Consider the following 23,761-nt stretch of genomic DNA (forward strand, 5'->3'; position numbering starts at 1 on the left):
TTTTAGTTTGGCCATCTCACAGAATTAAAGCTACAGCTTTAGCAATGGCATCATTCATCTTGCAATGCCTCATATCAGTTAATAGATGTCCTATTTTTAACCTTGAAATGACATCACATATCTGCTTCACTGATCAGTTATATTTTTGAGTCGTAATAATTAATTTCCTGTTTTCTATTTTCTGATTGTGACCATTGGCAGTTTAAGAGGATTATGTCATTGTTAGGCATTTTTTAATTAGCCTTAAATTCAATTCCAGTCAGATTGAATTGGACTTGAGGTTACAAAATAATTAAATTCCTGTTGAGTTACATGCTATTATTCCTCAGCACTGTCCCATACGTTGAGTCTGATATCAAACTGGCTGCTTTTTTTTTCCTGCTTTATTTTTTTTTAATTACAAGTCAAATGTATTCCAGGTAGCTGAAACATGCAGACACCCTGACAGTGCTCTTCATGCTCGCTTTTCCTTTATCTTCCTCCTTCCTTCCTTCCGTTCCCTCCCTTTCCTTCTTACTCCATACATCCTCGTTTTGCCCTTCTCCTCCTCTTCTGTCCCCCCCCTCCTCACCTCCTTCCCCATTCTACCTCTCCCTCCATCCCTCTTTCTCCCTCCTCCGTTCAACCCAGAGCAATTCCATCTCTCTCCCAGCAAACAAAGGCAGCTAATGACATGCTGACACCGAGCCCGATGATTGAATTCATTAGGCGTGCACAATAATTGCCAGGCGTGAGCGTGCACGCACCCATCTATTCAGAGGACAGCTGTCAAATAACAAGCAAGAGAGAATAGCTTTTTATTGTTGAGCTGGAAGAGAGAGGGAAAATGAATATAGAGAAAGAGTGAGAGAAGCACCTGTTGTGGAGGGGAAGAGAGAGAGAGAGAGAGAGCACTCAGCATGTCAATTAGGCTGCTGTGTTCATGCAGGGTTACTGGGAAGTTTACTGCCTGTGTGACGCACTTGGTATCACGATCCAGGTGCATGGCGTGTCGAATGTGTTCTTTGGGTAGTGTGCGTGCTTCTGTCTGAATCCTTTTTTAAAGTGTGTTCAATCGTATAAAGCCAAAGATCAGAATTAGGTTTTATTTTGTTGAGGGCCGAAATAAGTTTAGGACTTGGGTTTAGGCTTAACAATGAAACTATGGCATGTAATAGTCAGGGATGTTTGTTTGCCGACTTGGGATAAAAACAATAGTAAATCTAATGTAATAAGACTAGGGCTGTCAATCGATTCAAATATTTAATCGCGATTAAATGCAAATTAATCACACATTTTTTTATCTGTTCAAAATGTACTTTAAAGGGAAATTTTGTCAGGTATTTAATACTCAAACATGCTTGCTTTATGCAAATGTATGTACATATTAATTATTAGAAATCAATTAACAGCACAAAACAATGACAGATATTGTCCAGAAACCCTCACAGGTACTGCATTTAGCATAATACATATGCTCAACTCATCACATGGCAAACTCAAGCCTAACAGGCAACAACAGCTGTCAGTGTGTCAGTGTGCTGCCTTGACTATGACTTGCCCCAAACTGCATGTGATTATCATAAAGTGGGCATTTCTGTAAAGGGGAGACTCGTGGGTACCCATAGAACCCATTTACATTCACATATCTGGAGGGCAGAGGTCAAGGGACCCCTTTGAAAATGGCAATGTCCGTTTCTTCTCTCCAAAATGTAACATAAGTTTGGAGTGTTATCTAGCCTCCCTCACGACAAGCTAGTATGACATGGTTGCCAGATGCCTGTATCTTCACTCTAGTTTTAAAACTGAGCCCACTACAACCTCCGAAAGATTGATTGCATTAATGCGTTAAAGAAATTAGTGGCGTTAAAACAAATTTGCGTTAAAGCTTTATTATCGCGTTAACTTTAACAGCCCTAAATAAGACTATGTGCAATAACTATAATGTGTTTTATTGAAGTATTTAATAGATAGATGGATAGGTTATGATAATGATTTTCAAATTATTTTCAGTTTACACCAGATATGAGTAACAATAATCACAGTATGCACTCAATAATATCATGTAACCAGCAAAAATGTGCTGACAGATGTACAAATAGGTAATGAGACCATTTTTTATGAAGCGGGGTAGAGCGGATTGTCCATTGTCGGTGGTTCGATCACCAGCTCCTTCTGTCCACATGTTGGAAAAAAACAAAAACAGAATTTGCTCCAGCACCTTCCATGCTAGCTTGCTGCATCTATTTGTGTGTGAATGAGAGGCAAAATTGTAAAGCGTTTTGGTTAAAAGTACTATAATAAATGCAGTCCATTTACTTATAATGCTTCCTCAGTGGGAGATGGGGCTACAGTGTAGCTGCAAGAAGTTTTGATGAAAACTAGCTTCAGGCTATGCACCAGACTCAAACAACACAGACTGTATTTGTTTCATATGTAGATCAGGAGCTTTGCATATTACTGCATTACTTTTAGATCTTTACAATCTTAATTTTCATCATCCTGCTCTGCTCTCTATACACAGATTCTGCATTCATGTATTCAACAGCACAAGATTTTTTTCAATTTTTCTTTAACCTTTATTGAACCATGAGTAAAAGCACATTGAGACATAAAACAAACATAACAATTTAACGAAAATGAAACGCAGACAAAGAGAAATTACAGAATCATCAGGTATCGAATAAAAAACTCATTCAACAGCATTCAAAACATCTGCAGCCAGATGTGCTTGTTTCCAAGTGTTTTAGAAGCATTTTAAAGACATTCAGTGAGACCGGCTCTCAATATTTAGGTCAATTTGTAACAGATTCCAAGAAGAGGGAGAAGCGTACTTGAATGCCCTTTTTCCCAGTTCAGTACGGACATTGGGGACAGTTAGTAGGATTAAGTCCTGGGAGCGAAGACAGTAACTTCCTGTACATTTTTGAAGGATGTAGATCCGTAGGTAAGATGGAAGCAGACCAAGAATAGCCTTATAAATAAGAACACGACAGTGGTTCTGTCTATGGATGGATAAGGCAGACCGTCGTACCCGAGCATACTGTACAAAGAGAAATGGTGCGTAAGGGCTTTAAAATTCTTTATAAGTCTCAGTGCTCCATGGTAGACAGTATCCAAAGTGTGTAGGCTTTGAGAAGATGCATGCATGTATATAACGTCGCTGTAGTCCAGCACAGACATAAAAGTGGCGGCGACGAGTCTCTTTTTGGCCTCGAAGACTTATTTCTAAAATAAAACCCCAATTTCATCTTTAGTTTTAAATCTGAGGCTTAAAAGATAGAGATTCATCAATCACAATTCCAAGAAACTTGTAATGAGATACAGACTCAGATTTTAGAACCGGAAGCATTCTGGTTTCCGTTTCCACCAAAATGGAATCTCGGAAACCCACCCGCTATCGTCGGAAGATGATTTAGCTCTTTATTGGTTTAAAATTAGCTTGTAAAGTGGCTACTTGTGAAACAATGCGGTTGTACACGTTATCTCTCAGCTCAAGCTTTTAATAAGACTGTAAACAATGAGCAGCGCACGGAAGAGGAGAGTCTTGGCCCGGATACCTGCTGGCTAGGCCGGAAACCCCACAAATATAGCCCCTTGCCCCCAGAGGCTTATCTGTCGTCAGACCGGAAGCCGATGAGTTCCGAGATTCACCAACACCGAAGCCAACAACACATCACCCCCTGATTCTGATAAAAAAAAAAAAAAAATCCTTTTCTTATTTGATGCCGATACTTTCCTCAAAGTTTTACCTCCGTGCTTTAGTATTAATGAGCCGGAGCATTGTGCCTTCTTGATTATAGAAGATAAGTCCATGACTGCTTCTACTAAGTACTTGATTTAACATTTAGGAGCACTGGTCTGTTTAACACTAATATATCTGATGTAGCTAATGAGCTTGCACTCTGATTTACCTCTCTGCTATCTGCCCGGCTGCAATTTATACGCAAGTGCTTTTCATTAACCTCAAGTGGCCAAATGAATGTCTTTGTATCTTTGGCCCTTTGGTTAACCCACAGGAACGTGGTGAAAGCAGGGCATGGAATAAATGCACTCATGTCTTTGCTTTGTATAATTACATATTTGAGCATTTAACTGTATTTAAATGTGATCTGTGTCTTTGTGGTCTACTGTAAATGGTTATGTTGTTGTTGTGTGCTGGTTCGGTATATTTATGTTATTCTAAGCGGTTTGTTTTGTTGTAAAAGTCTAGAATCTGAATCTCTTTTTTTTTTGTCCCCCCCTCGTACAGAAGACGGAGGAGGACGAGTTGGTCCTGACTCCAGACGGGACCAGAGAGTTCCTGACCTTTGAGATCCCACTCAGTGACTCCGGTTCAGCTGGGTTGGGTGTCAGCGTCAAAGGCAATCGCTCCAAGGAGAACCACGCTGACCTGGGCATCTTCGTCAAATCCATCATCAACGGAGGGGCAGCCTGCAAGGTACGATACCAGCTGCTCTGATTAATAAAGAGTTTGAGTGGAAATAACAAAGAAGGATTTTCTGTTTGCTAGCAGTTATACAGTAGGCAAGATTATATCAGTCCAGGAATCCATGTTTTGTTTAAATAAGTGAATAGTTTCTGTTCTTACTGAGTGGAACTCACCAAAATGTTAGGATGCATGAGACTGTGTAAGAGTTTAAAATCATAAATGTAATTTTACAAATACCAGGTTTTATAGAACAACTTAACACCTGCTAAAAACATCAGGTCTTAATATCAACTCTTTTTTTTCCAAAACTTTTTTTATTGTGCTTTTAACAAGTGAAACTTGTAAAACATAACTCTCCACATTAAAGGTCATACAAAGTATACACATTATAATGATATATTTGTTATAAACAATCTGTCATACCATACAAATTTTCAGTTCACAGAAGAGTGTGTTGCCTTGCCAACAGTCTTACAACAGAGAAAAAGTTATATAACACACACACACACACACACACACACACACACACGTATATGTATATATATATGTATATTTATATGTATATATATATGTATATTTATATGTATATATATATATATATATATATATAAAATACATATTATCATACATAATACATTATAAAGAATGATACTGAATAAAAAACTAAATAGAATAAATAATAATAAAAAGGGGGCCTATTACCATCAACCTTTTTTAAAAAAAATATATATGTTTTTATTTTTTTTACAACGTTTTTTCTGTATTTATATATACAATTAGCAGCAGAGGCATTACATATATATGTATAAAGGAGAGATGTCATGCATCAAACTGAATTGATGTTTAAAATCTCTCCATATGCCCTCGGCACAGTTTGTGAAGTAAAACTGCTTTTCTGTTTTCCTCAGCAACTATAAAAAAAGGCTTCATCTGCGATCAAATCTGTTCACGCAAAGTGTCCTGTTTTCTGTCTGCTCTCTGTGATGCTGTGCTGCAGTCAATGTCGGTCGTATTTCAACTTGAGTTTTTTTATCCAAACATCCACGTCCATTATTATGACAGAACATAATAATGGACTTAAAATCACACTTTACTGTAAGAGATTAGATCATGACTAGAACCAAAATACACTCTGTGATTGAGACTTGAGATTAGTCTGATGAGATAAGGGTTAAAGTTAAATTTGGAGATGTGGCTGCTCTTTATTTATCACACGTGTGCTGTTTGGTAGTTGGAAATATACAGCCTCCACTCTCTGTGCTATTAAACACCAAAAGATGCACTTTTTTAACATCTGATTTCTTGTCCACCAACAGGATGGGCGGCTTCGAGTGAACGACCAGTTGATTGCTGTCAATGGAGAGTCGCTATTGGCCAAAACCAACCAGGACGCCATGGAGACACTACGCAAGTCCATGTCAACGGAAGGCAACAAACGCGGGATGATCCAGCTCATTGTGGCCAGACGAGTGACTAAAAGAAATGAGGTAAGGGACAAAATGATTGAGACAGGGCTTTGTGGCCAACTGTTTTCAGTAGAGTATATAGGGACAACATTTTGGATAAAAGATTTGTGATCACCTAAACTGAATAATGTCATAGTTGGAGTCTGCATGATCAAAACAGTACATGGGCTATGACAAAGACATGTAATGATACATTCTTTTATTTACTCTGACTGAGCACATATGACCTTTTGCAGCAGCAGCCTGCTTCACACTTGAGTTTCACACATTAGCGCCTCAGAGCTGCACATTACAGCTGCGGTAGTGTAGTGTTGACTGTTGACCCCGGAGCAATTCCAGTGGAAAAACTGCACAAGGACATGTTAACATTTGTTATTGAGTAAAGGGAGGGGGGGATTGCTTTCATTCACAATTACTGCTCAGATGTTTCTTTACCAGCTGATCTGGGACTTGAACCAGTTCAAATAGTTGTTTGGTCTATGAAATGTCAGGAAATGATGAAAAAATGTCAATCAGTGTTTCCCAAAGCCCAAGATGACGTCCTCAAAGGTCTTGTTTTGTCCACAACTCAAAGATATTCAGTTTATCGTCATAGAGGAGTAAAGAAACCAGAAAATATTCACATTTCAGAAGCTGGAATCAGAGAATTTAGGCTTTTTCTCTTAAAAAATGACTGTTACTTATTCTTGCACTGTCACATTGTAAGTGTGTTTGTGGACCCCGCAGGAAGAATAGCTGCTGCAATGCTGTAGCTAATGGGGATCTTAATAAACTAAACTCAAACCAATTAAAGCTGCAGTGGGTAGAAATGGAGCAAATATGATTAAAAGAAGTTGTTTTTATAAAACGGCCAGTTTATCAGTAGACAGGAGAGCATAAGACAGGTAACCTCTGTGTCCTCCGGTGTCCTCCGGTGCTCCTAATTATACCCCTAGACATGGCAGGGGCCTAAAGTAGGGGTCAAGCAGTGAGCGGGGGTATGTGAGCCATGCTCATTTTTGCCTTGTGGCATCTGCAGGATTTCACAAACCGAAGGAAAACAACCAATCAGAGCTGATCTGGAGTCTACCGTCTAGCTGCCATATGAGCCAGCTGTCAATCGCTCGCGAAGTCCGATCAAACTGTCAAACTAGGCAGCGCTACTGTTATGCCTATTTCTCTCCTCAAATATTTTCAGAAACATCTTGTAGTGTAATGTTTAGCTGTAAAATGAGAAAGAGATCAGTTGAGGAAATACGAAGCACCGCCCACCAGTAGGAGCACAGCCAATAGGAACGCTCTCTCTCTGAAATGACCTGTGATTGGCCAAAGTCTCCCGTCACGGACCAGGCTTTTCTAAAGCCTGAAAACAGAGCCATGAGGAGGTGCAGAAGTCTAGTTTTCTCTCAGAACACTTGAATTACAATATGCTGAAATATTATTATGGATTTTTTGCCCAATGATGACAAAAACATTGTGCCTACTGAAGCTTTAATCGATTTTCAAAATAGTTGGCGATTAATTTAATAGTTGACAACTAATAGATTAATCGTTGCAGCTCTACATATTTAATTTAATATCTGGTCAAATGATACAGACTTGGGTTGTTTGTGATCTTATTTAATATCAAAGTAGTTGTAATTATAGTTTATTAGTCTTTTCCTGTAAAAATATAAAAATGGAACTCATCTGATCTGACTCTGCCGTTCTAAATAAAGACACTTTTGTGGACGTGGAGTCATTAGGCACCATTTCAACAAGGCCCCTTCTGTGATAAATGTCCAACACAACCCAAAGCAAACCACTGGGAAACACCCTCTTGAGCAGCAATGAATCGTTTCATGAAATAAAGAGTAAGTAGTCAGGTCATAGTAGTTCACCAACCCCTCCCACGCATGCTCACCTCCCTTGAGGCAGCTGGAGGGAAGAGAAAAAAAAAATAAAACATGGCTGCGAACTGAGCTACACAACTTTTTTTTCCTCCCCTTCAATGTCATGTTTTTACATTCTCTGTACACCTTGGCTTGTCGCCTGCTTGAAAGCTGAGGCTGAGTCCGTGTGCGCCGCTGCTGTGTGTCTGCGTACGGGCGTGCACATCTGCGTGTGCATGTGTACGCCTCTGGCACTGCCTGGCTTCCCCCGCTCTCCCTTTTCCAACCTGGTGTGTCAAAGTTTTGATTTCCCCTCGGCCCGTCTGGTAATTGAAAGCAGAGGCTAAGCCTGGAGGTGTGTTTTTGTGTTTTTGTGTTTTTGTGTTTGTGTGTGTACATGCACACATCTTTGTGTACGTGTGTGTGTATGAGTGTGTAGCAGTTTGTGCTTCGGTACATCCTACTTATGCATGTATGCATTCGTTTTCAAGGATCTGTCTGTGTGTTCGTTTGCAAACAGATACCCAGCAGTGTGTGTGTGTGTATTGCGGCCATGTCAAGGCAGTGAGACTTAACAGACAACATGGTGGATGAATAAAATTCGAGCGCCGGGAGACTCGTCAATCTCTGCTTCACATGCAGAGCCCGAGGCATGGCCTGAGGCTGTCCAAGTGTCTGGCTATTTTTAAGAAAAAGTGTCCAAGACACTCAGAGAGGAGGAAAACAACAATTTAATACCCTCACTCTCAAAGAGACTGCTCAGAGCTCATTTAAAGTTCCTATAGTGTCTCCATATAGATTCTTAATACCAACCAGCTGTCCATCAAATATTTGTTAAAATTAAATAATACCTAATGACTTTGAGAAGAAAGCGGTGGTGTATTTTGACATGTTTTCATACCCGATGACATATGGCATCAACTAATCCTGTATTTACTCTCCTCTCCGCGTCTCCATCCCTTGACAGCCGATCTCAAATCAATCTCAAATGTTTGCCGTCGCATAAATCACAAGCCCTACCGCTCCCATTCCCTCCTCCATCCCCTACAGAAACACAGTGAACCCAGAGCAGCTGACTTCCTCATCACCGTTGGCGCCCGATGGGATCGAGACCTTCCCGGAGCTCAATTATCAGCCTGAATATGTGATGAGCTGCGGTGTGATTTGTCGATGCGTTCCTCAGTATGGCGAATCCCCCCGACTATTACCGAGGCGTTTCATCTCGGAGCCCCTCAGCCGGCCAATTCATTAACTATCTCATTGAAAGTCGAGAGCAGCTGCACGCCAACAGTCACAGCACCGTATGGCGACCTTAGAAATGGGTTTGTTTCCGTGGAAGATTCGTTGCATCCGTGTGTAGGTTCGATTGGCTCTTGTTAGCTGTGGATCATGTCATTTCATTTGTCCAGTTCAGATATCTAATACTGGTGGTGAAATACCTATATATTTGAATCAAAATATAAAAACAATTCAAAACTAGAATAAATAAACTCTTAACTCTTCCGAGCATCCTTACCATTTCCAGAAGCAATACTGAGGACACGACTTCAGTGTCCTCAATGCTGTGGCCGATCTTCTAAGTTGTGATATCTTGTTATAGATTAAAGCTTCAGTAGGCAGTATATATTTTTGGCATCATTAGGCAGAAATTCCATAATAACCTTTCAGCATGTTGAAATTCAAGTGTTCTGAGAGAAAACTAGACTTCTGCTCCTCCTCATGGCTCTGTTTTCAGGCTTTAGAAAATCTAGCCTAGTGACGGGAGACTTTGACCAATCACAGGTCATTTCAGAGAGAGAGAGCGTTCCTATTGGCTGTGCTCCGGTCATGTGACCGGAACTTGGCGTTCCTTCACCAGATTTCACAATGGCTGCACACCAACTTTCTCATTTTACAGCTAAACAGTGCACTACAAGATGATTCTGAAAACATTTGTGGAGAGAAATAGGCATTAACGTAATATAAAATTGATTCATATTGGATCAGCGCTGCCTAGTTTGACCATTTGGTCGGAGTTCGCGAGTGATTGACAGCCGGCTCTTATAGACAGCAGATGGACAGCAGACTTCAGATCAGTTCTTACTGCTTGTTTTCCTCCGGTCTGTGAAATCTTGCAGATGCCGTTAGGAGCACCAGTTTCCTACCTGTTTCATGTACAACTGATATAGCGACCTTTTTTATAAAAATAACTTTTTTTAATCATATTTACTCCAATCTCGCCTACTTCATCTTTAATATACCCAACAGTATACCTTAAAATTGTCTCCACAGCCGCTGAGTATAACATTTAAATGCTGCTTGCACGTACGTATGATACTTAAGTACATTTAGCTAAAAATACTTGTGTACTTTTGATACATTGTATCAAATATTATTGGTATTGATCCTTTTACTTATGTTATGGATATTCTACCACTGCAGGGAGCTAATTTGTAGTTGTTCAGGAAGTGAAAATATTTCTTGTGTGGAGATTTAACAAGCAGCTTTCTAGTCTGAAATCCACTTCGTCACACCTCACACTTCTTCTGCCAGCCTCTTAATGTACCCACATACGTATTCTCCTGTAAATTAGACTTGTTTGTTTACATCGGAATCTATTCGGCGGCGGTTATTACAGCACTTCAACAATTTAGTGAGCTGAGAGGATCATTGGGCAAAGACCTTCTGCCAAAATCGAACCCCAGCCTAGCCTAGTTACAGTCATTGATCGGGGTAATTTGGCTCCGGTATTGACTCCAGTGCGATAGTGTTATCGCTCGTTATGCGATGCCAGCGACGGTGGTTATCTTTATGGCGAGAGCTGTCATCGTCTTCAGGAATAAATGCAGAGACCATAGCAAATCAATACGGTCAACTGTCCAATGGACAAACAATGCGGTGCGAAGACACACACACACAAACCTTCTCAGGCGGTGGGTGTGCGTTAATGGATGACAAGGGCCAACAAATGGTCTATTTGTCCAGCAAACAAGAGAGTGTCATCATGGGTCCCAGGGGAAATGTCAAGATGCTAGCAAGCTAACCATCCCCTGCGGGGTGGGGGGAGCGCTAGCTCGCTAACAGCCTGTGGCTTAACAGCCTATTGGAAATCCATGCTCATTTATCATGGTTACCACACTGCTAGCATTAGTGTGGATAGCTGCCCTTTGTATCCATTCAGTACTGTTTAGCAAATGGCTAAAACATGTTTGTGTGTAGATCATGGACTTTGCTGTAACTGAAACTGTAGTGCATTAATTAACTTTCTACTCAAGAACAAAGGAGTATTTATTCTTTATTAACCAAGAGGCCTATGTCCTCTCAAAGGGCTTCACAAACTGTTCACAATAGATATGATAAGAGTTCGCCTTTATTAATCTGTTTTATGAGCATAATCAGAGGGAACAAAGAATGTGTAAATATGATTCTAACATCAGCTCCCTCCTCGTTCAGGAGACACCAGGGAGCCCGCTGGGGGGCAGTCAGCAGACTATGAACACCTCCCTGGACGACCACGAGCGCCGGATCTCCCACTCCTTGTACGGTGGCCTGGAGGGTCTTGATGACAACTTGATGCCACGACAAGGAATGATGCCACGCACGATAGGTAGGATTGACATATCTATTGTCAGAACATCTTCCCTTTGGCCTTTGGTACTCCTCCAGTTGCTACTGATTATAGTGTGCTTATTATAATATGGTGAACACCAGTAAATATTCTAATCAATTGAACACACCGTATAAGAATAATACTATGTAGCAGATGTTTGAGTGCAGCATTTACATCTCCATTCTGTTAGGGTGTTTTCCTGGTAGACTCTATGGTCTAACCTGTCAGAGTTTTGTCAGCACAGAATATAACTGTCATCTGGTCTCAGTTCCTGTCAAGACTCAGTGGCTTTTAATGTCTCGGAAAATGTCAGGGAGAAAGAGACGGAGATGGAAAAATGGCCCCTGGACAATTTGTTGCTTCAGACGCCCCCGCTAGTGATTGATTCTTTTTTGATGGGTGTTTGTTTTGAGAGGTTTTTAAGTGTTAGTTAGTATGTGTGTTAGTTTGCATGCGTATCAGTCTCTCTGAGGTGGCCTGATCTGTCATCAAGTGTGTGTGTGTGTGTGTTTTGAACTAAGTGAAAGAGATTAGCAAGCAGATTTAGATCCGTGTGTGAGAGCTTCGCACGCATCTGTACAGGATCGCATGTGTGTAGCGCCTGAATGATTGATGGACGGGTTTGTGAAATTGCCTAATGTCAAAGAAAGGGCTTCTGTACACCAGATGGTGTAACTGCTCAGCTCGCCTGTGTTAAATACAAGAAAATACAAAATGACCCCAACTATCTTTGTACATTTTTGGTCCTCTGCAGGGACACTTTGACCACTTCTTCTGCTAAATTAGTCGAGAAAAGAACGTCCACATCCATCCATCCATCCATCTGCAACCGCTTATCCCGTTAGGGGTCGCGGGGGGGCTGGAGCCGATCCCAGCCGACATTGGGCGAAGGCAGGGTACACCCTGGACAGGTCGCCAGTCCATCGCAGGGCTGACACATAGAGACAGACAACCATTCACGCTCACATTCACACCTACGGGCAATTTTTAGAGTCCACAATTAACCTAACCTGCATGTCTTTGGACTGTGGGAGGAAACCGGAGTACCCGGAGAAAACCCACGCTAACACTGGGAGAACATGCAAACTCCACACAGAAGGGTCCCAAGCCGGATTCGAACCTGCAACCCTCTAGCTGTGAGGCGCCAGTGCTAACCACTGCACCACCGTGCAGCCTAGAACGTCCACAAAACAGCTTAAATATAAATTAATTAAGCAGAGGAAGAGTTAGTGCACCAACTTTTAATCAGTTTTTTTTTTTTTTTTAAATTAGCTCCAACCAACTCTGCCTCATTAATCAAAGCAACATAATGTGTAAGTGTGAACTCTGTTTTCCTTCCATGCAAATTGGTTGACATTGACACCGTGTTGTTAGTTCAAACAGTGAGTTTTGACTGACGGAGGAAGTGTTAATAGGTGAAGATCCAGCACGCTGCCACAGTGACTGCGTTCATCCATGCTTAACAAACAGTGAAGGCTCATAATGAGCGTGCGGGGTCGGGAGTGAAAGCATGAGGCAGATATGAAGGAGATGCAGCAGCTGACTGCTCAACGGTGGCAAACAAGATCATTGTCCCGAAGCCGACCAGACGAGCTGATGTCTGTATCTAAAGGCAGCGCTAAATACTCAAATACTCAGTCTCACGGCAGTTTGTGAAATAGTCACAAAATTGAATCTATTTGATTTGTGTACACAGACTGTACATAGAATTTCCCTTTTTTTTCGTGACGCTCAGCACGACTTTCAACAACACGTGTCAATTATTGCTCCAGTCTTTTCAAAATAAAACTACTTAGTTAGGTTTAGGAATAGATTGACTTGGTTAGGCTTAGCCAAAAAAACGACTTAGTTAGGTTTAGGAATAGATCAACTTGGTTAGGCTTAGCCAACAAAACTACTTAGTTAGGTTTAGGAATAGATCAACTAGATTAGGCTTAGCCAACAAAACTACTTAGTTAGGTTTAGGAATAGATCGACTTGGTTAGGCTTAGCCAAAAAAACGACTTAGTTAGGTTTAGGAATAGATTGACTAAACTACTTAGTTAGGTTTAGGAATAGATTGACTAAACTACTTAGTTAGGTTTAGGAATAGATCGTGACAAATAAATCAACTTTGACTTGTTGTTTCACACTGTTGGGCTAAAGTCCTGTGTTTTTTGACCCACCCCATCCACCCCGACCTCGTCCCTATGCAGCGTTTGCCGCTCTTTATACTTCCCGGTTCACAGTTACGTGCATTACATACGACGTACATGAAACCTGCCTTGGCGGACGTCTGCGCTCTCCGAGTGCACTTTTAGTATATACATAAAGCAGCATAAAGCAGCATATTTGCCCACTCCCATGTTCATAAGAGTATTTAATACTTGACAAATCTCCCTTGAAGGTACATTTTGGACAATTAATCGCGGTTAAATATTTGAATCGATTGACAGTCCAAAATATACAGTAGAAAATCAACATGGTTCTACCAGCTGGACATGCAGTAGCAATTATACCTGAAAGCTGGAGAGTAAAAGTGAAGGAATACAGTTACAGGGACAAAACAGGAAGGAAGCACAGAAAAATATGATAGATAAAATGCAAAGTTGTTATTGGTATTTGCCCCTCTGCCCTCAATCTCCCTTTAAATACATTTAAGTGTGGATCAGTATACGATCATCAAGAACAGGAAAGATTTTACAAAGGATGGCGGTGCTCACCTTGAATGACCTCACCTGGGTGATGTCATAGTTTTTCCGTGACATCCGACCACTCATCCTCTGAGGATTAAACAAAACACTGTGTGTCCCTGACTCATCAAATACCAACACCTGCTGCGTTTTGATCCTCGTGCCACGTGTGTTTTTGAGTTCACTACAAATTGGCAGGGCTAAGCAGGTAAATGAAGATGTCAGGGTTGGTAGAGCAGAGCGGCCCGTTTCCTCTGATATTTCACCTAAACGCAACAAGACGGGACACCAGATGCAAGAAACCTCCGAGGTTGGCCTCTGGAGGGATGTGCACTCTAACTAACTATCACAGACACATGAGACATTTCCCTGCGTATTAAACACTTCATCAGCCCAGTGGAGTGTTTTTGTTTTTTTACCCTGACCACCTAAGGGAAAATTTCAACCCCAATTTGTCTTGTAAAATATTTTGGATCTTCTTCCCCCGTGTGGTTTATGAATCAGTTCGAATCAAGTTGGTAATAAAACATAGAAATGTTGGTCCATTTTTCCATGCGCTTGGCTTGACCTCGAGATATCAAAGCTCTCTGCGGTTTTGTGTCAAAGTGAGATTGGAGAGGTTGGGGAAGGATTAAAGATTTATTTGAAGCGTTGTTTGATTTGCCACTGTGGGCTAAGCACAGGGGATGAAGGCCTTCCAGGCTCCTGGGTTTAAGCTGGGCATCCCCCTTCAGTCAGCTTTTTATAGGTGTTATTGCTATATTATTAATGAAAGATTCATTCTGAAACAGGTTTTTGCTCATATGAAGGCAGAACTCTCTTATGGATTAGTCATTTCTGTTTGCCAGATTTTCATATGAAACAATATCAAATGTCCCTTTGAGAGTATAATAAAGTATCTGCCAATTAAGTTAACACGTGTTCCTGAATTGTCGGTTAACTTATCATCTGAGCAACTTCAGAGTTGTTTCCAGACAAACATTTCATCTGCTTGCTACAGTAGTTCATTTATCTTTCTTAATGGTGCTCTATACGATATCCAGAGCATTAATAGAGCCGCAAACAACTATTAGCTATGTAAAGATATAGAGTAGTAATGTCTACCTGAGCAGACAATGAAGTAACTCTCCCTCTGTGTGTTGTAATCCGACATCGGCGGGCCGGCCACACGTGCCTTTTAGTGCATGTTTGTGCATGTGAGCGTGTCCGCTGGCTAGCTCGCGGCTGGCATCCTGCACTGCTCTTATATGGCGGTTACAGCTGTTTGTAACGCCGTCCCCACCAATGCCGCCATTGCGCCCAGTCTCCAGAGACTTTGACCAATCACAAATCATTTCAGAGAGAGAGAGAGAGTTCCTATTGGCTGTGCTCCGGTCATGTGACCAGAACTTGGCGTTCCTTCAACAGATTTCACAATGGCAGCGGCGTCACAAGCTTTCTCACTTTACAGCTACAAGATGATTCTGAAAACATCTGAGGAGAGAAATAGGCATCAACTTCACAGAATATCGATTCATATTTGATCAGCGCTGCCTAGTTTGACCATTTGGTCGGAGTTCGCGAGTGATTGACAGCCGGCTCTCATAAACATCAGATGGACAGCAGACCTCAGATCAGCTCTGACTGCTTGTTTTCTTCCGGTCTGTGAAATCTTGCAGATGCCTTTAGGAGCACCGGAGGACACAGAGGCTCATGATTTTTTCAGGTTACCTGTTTCATGTACTACTGTCACGATATGGCGACCGTTTTATAAAAATATCTTTTTTAAATCATATTTGCTCCAATCTCGCCTACTTCAGCTTTAAGTATAACAACTTGTCATTTTGGCTAGAATTTAAAGGGTCATTTCACACAAATGACCCTCACAAAAGAGAACACACTGCACACACACACAACTATTACAGTTTTATTGGAACTATTTCTTCAATGGAAAGTAGTTCCAAAGAAAACTGTTGACAGCATATTCTTGTGGATTACCCAGAGATGTTACTGCTGATTTTTATTATTGTTTTTTATGTTTCAATGCAGTGAGTGCTGCAAATACGATTCCATTAGCTCCCATTGTCTTGAGGTGGAGGCAGACAGAACATGGACAACCAATACCAAAACTATCTGCATGTCTAGATACCACTGGAGTTATTATGGGATTTTGTTGTGTGTAATTTGGATGAATCCTTTAAAATTCAGTTCGACCAATGCTTGTGTTTATAATGACAGGGCAGCTTAAGGGTCGGTTTTAACTTGTGTGGTCCTGAAATGACTCTAGGAGAATGCACAAGCTAATTTATTGTTCCCACATGTAGTACTTTTCCGTGTATCAACAAATGTGGTGGGATTCACAAACAGAAACAGTTGCTGTCATGACAGGTTTAAACACTGTGGAATGGTCTGGAAAAGCAGACGCCCGGCTCTCAGCTGCTGCTGCTGCTGCAGTGCTGCTGCTCGGAAGCCAACAGCAGAAGTCTGCAGATGTACTTGGCAGCTCCCAGATGTGAACGTGTGTGAATACGAAGCAGGGCTTTGTGTGTTCAGCAAACCTCTCTTGAATAAATAAAATTGTGTGTGAGTGCTGCGGGGTCTTTCACAGTTGCTTTGAATAGGTCTTTTCTCTCATGGTAAGGGTGCCACAAAACATAAATCATGCATTAGGCTTTCTTAGAAGACAACATCATTCCCATTCAGAACGTATCAGCTCGCGTTTTGGCCCGCGCACACTGTTGGATCACTCGCTGGCTTTCTGCACTCTGAAGATGCCAGGGATAAGAGAGCGACTTAATTATTCCTTCAGGCCAATAGCTTTTGAGGCCCAGCACCCAATGGCAATAACCTCTTTACTAATTATGCAAATAGACCGAGACAAGACAAAATGAAAAGAGGGGGGAAAAACCCCTCCTCTGCCTGTGTTATTCTCACCTCTTGCTATCTCCATTTTCATCTAGAAAATCTTTTCATCCCTCCTTCTTCCCTCCTGGCCATTTCGTGTTCCCCCTTTTGCCCTCAAGTATTCAGTAGTTTTGCACAAAAAGCATCTGATAATAGGAGAATCTCAAATGAAATGCCACCTATTGTTCCACTGCAGCTCAGTCAGAAATTATTACAGCCGCTGGGAAAGATAATGTGTGTTCTTTTAAGGTTTGACTCTCAGGTGATGGGTGTGTGCGCTCCGTCCACATGGCAGCGCTTTTGTTGGCTGGCGGATGGCTGGCCCTCGGTGCTGGCACTAAAACAAAGAAGCTTTTTTGTCTCCTTTTTTTACTAAGCTAGTGAGTTGACAGATTCATTGGCTTTCTACTCAGTAGCTGCCAGTTGATTGTACTGCAGTGATTCAAACTGTGACATTGATGGGATTCTCAGTGTCGCGCATTGGACTGCTTAGGGAAATGGGATTAAGTGGTTCTGTGAATGCACGTGTGTGTAAAACGTGTGTGTGTGTGTGGTCTGAGAGAGAAAAAGAGAGAGAGGAGTGGCCATGCTGTGTTAGAGGACTCACCCGGACTCCCGTATTCTCAGTGAATAACAAACACACACAGCAGGAGGGGGCCGAAGTAACACAAACACACACACACACTGACACCACTGTAACAGTTCAGTTAGTGCAGTAAAGGTCTAACTGTGTTAAGGGCATGCACTCACACACTTCTGCAGATGCATCCAGCACACTTATAGTGTATGTGTGGGTAAACGCTCATTTACTAATACGCAGATGCATTCTTAGACACATCTGATGCACATATATGTATCTTTATAGTTACTTTTTATTCATAGAATTATTACTTTTTCTCCTTTTTTTATTATAAGCAATTTATTAATCAATTTAACACCTCCAACATTGTCTACACACATCATCCTTTTACCCCCCACTGTTTCGCCCATTGGACGGTACCGCTATGTAGAACTTTCACGGACTGCTTAGACTCTCGACTTTTCAGCCTTTTGTTGTCATTTTCAAGAAGAATGCCTGTCAATAAAAGTGATCCAGGCACCATCCATGGCAGAATATCCACCAGAAGCCTTAAAACTATGGTCTTAATATGGTCTCCCTGCCTTCAAAGCAGTCTGTCTGTCCAACAGAGCAATTAAAGGGGAACACCACCCAAATTAAGAATCCCAATATGTTACTTCCATGGATCTAGGAAAGTTCAATCAATATTAGTGAACATGAGTTACTCTCTCTCAAAGCCAGAAACCAGAGAGGTAAGTCTCAAACTTGTGATGTCATAGGGTATAAAGTCTGGAGCTGCCCAATAGATAATAAATGAGCTTTATTTTATCGTAGTGTTCTCAGTTGTGAAACAGAAAATGTACCCATATATACTCAGAACATCTCCCTGGGTGCTCTCAGTGTCATCTAGAACAGGGGTTCTCAACCAGTGTGCCGCGGCACACTGGTTGAGAACCCCTGAACATGTCTCCACATTCATTGTCTATGGAGCAGCTCCACACTTTATACCCGATGACATCACAAGTTTGAGTTTTAGCACTGTAGTTTTTGGATTTGGGAGAGAGTTGTTCATGTTTACTAATATTTTTGGACTGTCTTAGACGATAGGAATAACAATGTATGAATTTTAAAAATGGGCGTAGTTCCCCTTTAATCCTGAAAACCTTTCTGTCCAAATTCAACAGAAAAAAAGGTCTAATGAGCAGTAGTAGAACAGTCGTCAATTTTTTAATTTAGGTGGACCACACCCAAAAGAGGACGGGTATTAAAGTGTTAAATTAATTGCATCAACTATCTAAATGTGTAACCAACTAAAACTAGCACGTCATTATTATTTTTCATTTTATATTTTATTTTTTCTTCAGTTACAACATTAAGCTTAAAATGTGCCTTTTAGTGCAAAAACACTACTCATTTAAAAGTGCATTTCTAGTGTACTAGATATCAATGACATTATTTGACCATTTTAAAAACAGTGTGTTGCATTCACAAAAAAAACCTTGGTAGCACGAGACTGATGATTATAGTATTTTTCTTAAACAGGGTTAAGAACGTACAAAGTGCATTAATGGGTTAATTTGAATAAAAGGTCACTTTGTGACTTCTTTTTATTCCAGGAAAATAACAAAGAACAGTCACCGATGGCGTTTTTAAACTACCTTTACACACACACACTTTCACACCGCCCAGTGCTCCTTTCTTCCTCCATTCAGCTCCCTTTACATCAGGTCATTCACCCACGCTGGCTGGAAGCAGCAGCACCCGGTCGCTCATCGATCCTCTCGGCGCTCGGTTTATGAGAAACAAACAGCAGGCCTGACTCAGACCTCCAGGTCTCCGTCTTAAAAACCCGAATGCTTTCTAAAGACAAACAAACTTCTCCCTGAGCTCAGTACACACGGCTTTTATGAGCTGCCCTTCTTTTGATGCAGAGGAGCCCCCCCCGCTCCCAATTTCAAAATACAGATTAAAGACAAAGTCATGCGCTGAATATCAATGGGAGGTTTTAAGCCGTGCTTTTCAGAGGCAGAGAAAGGGGACTATTTTATTTTTCCCCTCAGCACAGGGAAGTTTTTATCTTTATTTGTGAGGGCACAGCTTGAATTAATCATAGTGTTTTGACATAGGAACGCCATTGTGCCTGCTGCCAAACTCCACTTGGTATATAAGCTGATTAACCAGGAGCAGTTTCACTCTGCTTTCATACTTCAAAATATGTTTTGTGGTTTAAAAAGTTGCCCTGTATATTATTTTTTTTTTCTTTTCATTTTGTAAACCATTAAACGGTTCCTGCAGTCTCACGCTTGATCCAGCAGATGCATGTTGTCACAAATAAATTCATTCCTGAGGGTGTTGTGCAAAGAGCCGAGTAACTGGCCAGCTTTTTCTAAGCTTTTACAAGTGTTTTTTTTTTTTTCATGTAGATTAAAGCATTTTTCTGTTATCCTCCTTGAAGCTGAAAGAAATGAGTGTTATTTTGTCAGACCATAGTCTTATTTTCCCAATATTTGAATCCTTTCAATCAAATCAGAAAGGTGTGATCATTATTAACTGTTGCACTTCACAGGTTAGGTCGACATCACATGTCCTCTAAATGGAATTAAATGTTATTTCTAATCACATTTACCTAGTTCTCAATCATCAGCAGCAGCAATGTGAGTCAATGTGACTTGTGCTGAAACTCATAATTTATGCATATGCATATGCAGATGCACGTCACGCGTCATTTGACAGTGATTGTGGTCTTTGTGCAGAGTAATCAGCAGCTGTGGAGTGATTCATCCTTGCTAAATATCCATATTTATTGTATACGTCATGCTGAACGGTGGGAAGAAGCAATACCTCTTACCTCGTAGATGCTGTTCAAATGTTGGAAATAATCATTGGTTTGATGTTGCACATGACAAAGGGGGGAAACATTGAGCAAAACATTGAATGAACTTGATTCATGTGGGAACATTAAACAGCTTAATGACGTGTTAAAGGAATAGTTCAAGATTTGGGGAAATATACTATTGGCTTCCTTGCTGAGAGTGAGATGAAAAGTTTGATACCACTCTCATACTGTATCTGTACATTAAAGCTAGGGTTGGTAATGTTCTTCAAATGCATTTGTGTTATATTTGTTGAAATTTTTATTACATCCTGACAGCAATCGATAAATCAAATGCTCTGGAAAAATCTGGTATCGGTGGCTGTAATAAACCCGTCCAATCATTTCATTTGGTCTGAATGAAATGATTGGACGGACAACCTGCCTGTCTACCTGCGTGCACTCTGCCCGTGTACTCATTGCGCGTCACCTGCTAGCTTGACAGCTGTGAGTACTAACAATAGCCACGTACGTTCTTTACATGCTAATGAAAATTTTGGGGGGAGTGTCTTTGGAGGGAGACCTGAAGGGACGGACGGTCAGTGTTGTCGACTTGGTGACTTTCTCTGCTCTCTGCTAGCTGCTTTCTTTGGAAAAGAGTTGGCAACACTGGGCTGTTTTTTCGGTTTGATCATTTTAAAAATATTTTCTCAAGAATACCAACCTTAGCTTTAAGTACAGAGCTGGGGATAGGAGGTGATTAGCTTAGCATAGCATAAGGAGTGTAATCAGTAACAGCTAGCCATTGTCTCAAAGTTCAAAAATGCACCTACCAACACCTAAACAATTTACAGATTAACATGTGTTATCTTTCTTTGTTTAAAACAACAATTTGTAGTTTTACAGGGAGTTCTGTGCTTTAACTATTTCATGGCCAAACAGCAGCCAGAGGCAGTGACTTCCTGGAGTCTTGCCGTCACCATGAAGTTGCCAGGCAACCAGAAGTACTGTGGGCAGATGGATAAACGTGTTTTTTTCATCAACAAAAAGTAACACTGTGATGCAACTCCCTCTAAAACCACAAGTTGTACAATGGGAAGATCCAGGCTAGCTGTTCCCCAGTGCTTCCAGTCTTTATGGTAAAGTAAGCTAGTTGCCTCCCAGCTCCAGGCCTGTACTTAACGTACAGACATGAGTGGTATCTGTCTTCTTATATAGAGTTGTTCCGATACCAATACCAGTATCGGAAATGCGTCCAATACTGCCCAAAATCTGGGATCGGGTATCGGCAAGTATGCCAGTCTATACACCAATCCAATACCGTCATTTATTTACCCAGAAAGAAATAAACTTGTTTAACCGGAAATCAATTCTTCTTTGCCGCTCCAAAACAGCAGCCTTCACTGTGCTGGATGCATCAGGGCTGCCACTGGCAACTATGGTTTTAGAGCAGCAAAGAACAACTGATTGCAGGTAGTTTGTCACAGCTGTTCATAACTATGTTTTTTTATCACGCTGGTATCAGTTTGTTACTAAGTTTGGGTATTGGAATCGGTACTGGGAAGGAAAAAATGGTATTAGAACTATTCTCATCTAACTCTTGCTGTATTTAATTGAATTTCCCAAAATGTTGAACTATACCTTTAAGTATTAGATGCACAGACTTTGAAGGGAAAGTGATTATCATCAAGCTAACATATGACAGAGCTAATTTTGCTTTTGCTTTTAGGTGCATGTGGACAGAGGGATTGCAGATTGTGTTCTGGTCATTTGAATCTGTGTATTGGTCCTTTTGTCACAAGTATGATGGACTTCTCACTGTATGATTGTTTTGCATCAGGCAAAACTAGACTTGAGAAAGATCGCAATTTGATTCTGCAGGAGAACTTGACATTAACCGTGTATTATTTATACCTATCTTTGTGGTCAATCAGAAGAGTGAAGGTGGACATGGCAGCTTACAGAGTAGGAACAACGGGAAAACTCTTTAAATATGAAGAGAAACATCATGGACACAGCTGACTGTTATGAATAAATCAGAGGAATAAAAAAAAAAAATGATTTTGTCTCCTCCAGGAAACTATCAGCTCTCACCAACCGTCAACATGCCGCAGGACGACACAGTGATCATAGAGGATGACCGGCCGCCCCTCCTCCCACCCCACCTCTCTGACCAGTCGTCATCCAGCTCCCACGACGATGTGGGCTTCACCGCTGACTTGACGCCGCCGTGGGCCAAAGAGCTGCCCCCTCAGAACGACAGGTGGGCTAAACTTTGATTTTTTCCTACCTCCAGAGTCTCGCTTCAGCTTGTCAGACATAATGTAAACACAGAATTGCTCTATGTGGTTATTTTTAGGTCAATAACTGTTTGAACCGCAGCACCACATTTGACTCAGCACTCACTTTGCTTTCGCCTCAAGTTACGTCTTAAATTGTCTAGAATTTCCTGCATGGCAAACATATTTCATTTTAAATATGACCTTCTAAAAGCATGTCATTTGAACAAGGTCACTGTGTCTCCTATCTTGTCGGTTGGTGTGTATGTGTGTATGTGTGTAAGCGTTTTCGCGTGTTCTTTCCTTGATTGCCCCCTGATTGTAAGCAGCGCTCACCGGGACAGCCCTCCTCAGTACTGGCCTCTCCAACTGTTCTGACACAGTGCTGCTGAGGGCCTGTTCTGTTTGCATGTCAATGTCAGGGGATTCATAGAGCATAGAGCTGCGACTTACCATTATCAAATATTCGGATGAATATCTTTTATTATCATCTTTTCAAACAATGAAAACATGACCGTTGACCATTTTTGTGTTCTTGTCAGTCGCCATGTTTCCATTCACACATTTGTATGTACATTTTGAAGTATCGCATCAGAAAAGCTGTATGGAAATGGCAAAATCTGATAAAACTTGTTTTACGTGTTTTTTTGCCTTTGTCGAAAAAGAGTAGATGTGCTAAATGGGATATGGAAACGTCTTTGCCGAATAAATTTTGACGTAGCTAACATTGAACTCGCGTGACTGATCAGCCGGTTCCGTTGTCGGCGTCTTCCCGGATATATATTTATATTGTCTTCGTCTCCAGATAGCATGAAACATGGCCAATACTAGCTGACATGAAAGAACAATTAAAACTTTCCCCGATTGAAACAAATTCCTGAAGACCACTCCCCATTTTTTCTCTCGTAGGTGGTTAGATGACCAAGGTGACTTGTTTTGTTTCCCGGCTCACAACCTCTACTTCTTCTTCTTCTACTCTGTTTACGGGCAGATTACAGCCGTGTGTAGCCTATAGCTCCAACTTCTGACCAAACTACGCTGTAGCCGAGTTCATTCGCTCCAAACAAGTAAATTTCAAAAGTTCACTTAAAATTAGCTTGATAGTTGAATTGTAACACGGCTACTGATGAGGAAGATGAAGACTCCGGCTCTCTGATGAATCTTTCTATATAATGTTTCTCTTTGTGTCTTTATTTGTGTTTGGGCCTGGTGGTCATTTTCTCTCTCTTTCTCTCTCTGC

At 41.2% G+C, this 23,761-nt stretch overlaps 1 protein-coding gene across 7 annotated transcripts in view; it reads left to right on the top strand.

Moving 5' to 3' along the window:
• Window positions 1–23,761, top strand: part of pard3ab (par-3 family cell polarity regulator alpha, b) — a 336,764-nt gene that overhangs the window by 196,399 nt on the left and 116,604 nt on the right. For all 7 annotated transcript variants that reach the window (XR_012595967.1, XM_074652318.1, XM_074652320.1 and 4 more), the window contains 4 exons: window positions 4,232–4,420; window positions 5,728–5,898; window positions 11,160–11,313; window positions 22,319–22,505. Coding sequence is in view for 6 of the 7 variants with exons in the window: in XM_074652318.1 (XP_074508419.1) it covers window positions 4,232–4,420; window positions 5,728–5,898; window positions 11,160–11,313; window positions 22,319–22,505 (701 nt within the window). In the remaining variant the exon portion in view is untranslated. The remainder of the gene's footprint in view (window positions 1–4,231; window positions 4,421–5,727; window positions 5,899–11,159; window positions 11,314–22,318; window positions 22,506–23,761) is intronic.

The sequence above is a fragment of the Sebastes fasciatus genome, chromosome 11 (assembly GCF_043250625.1).
Source record: "Sebastes fasciatus isolate fSebFas1 chromosome 11, fSebFas1.pri, whole genome shotgun sequence".
NCBI lineage: Eukaryota > Metazoa > Chordata > Actinopteri > Perciformes > Sebastidae > Sebastes > Sebastes fasciatus.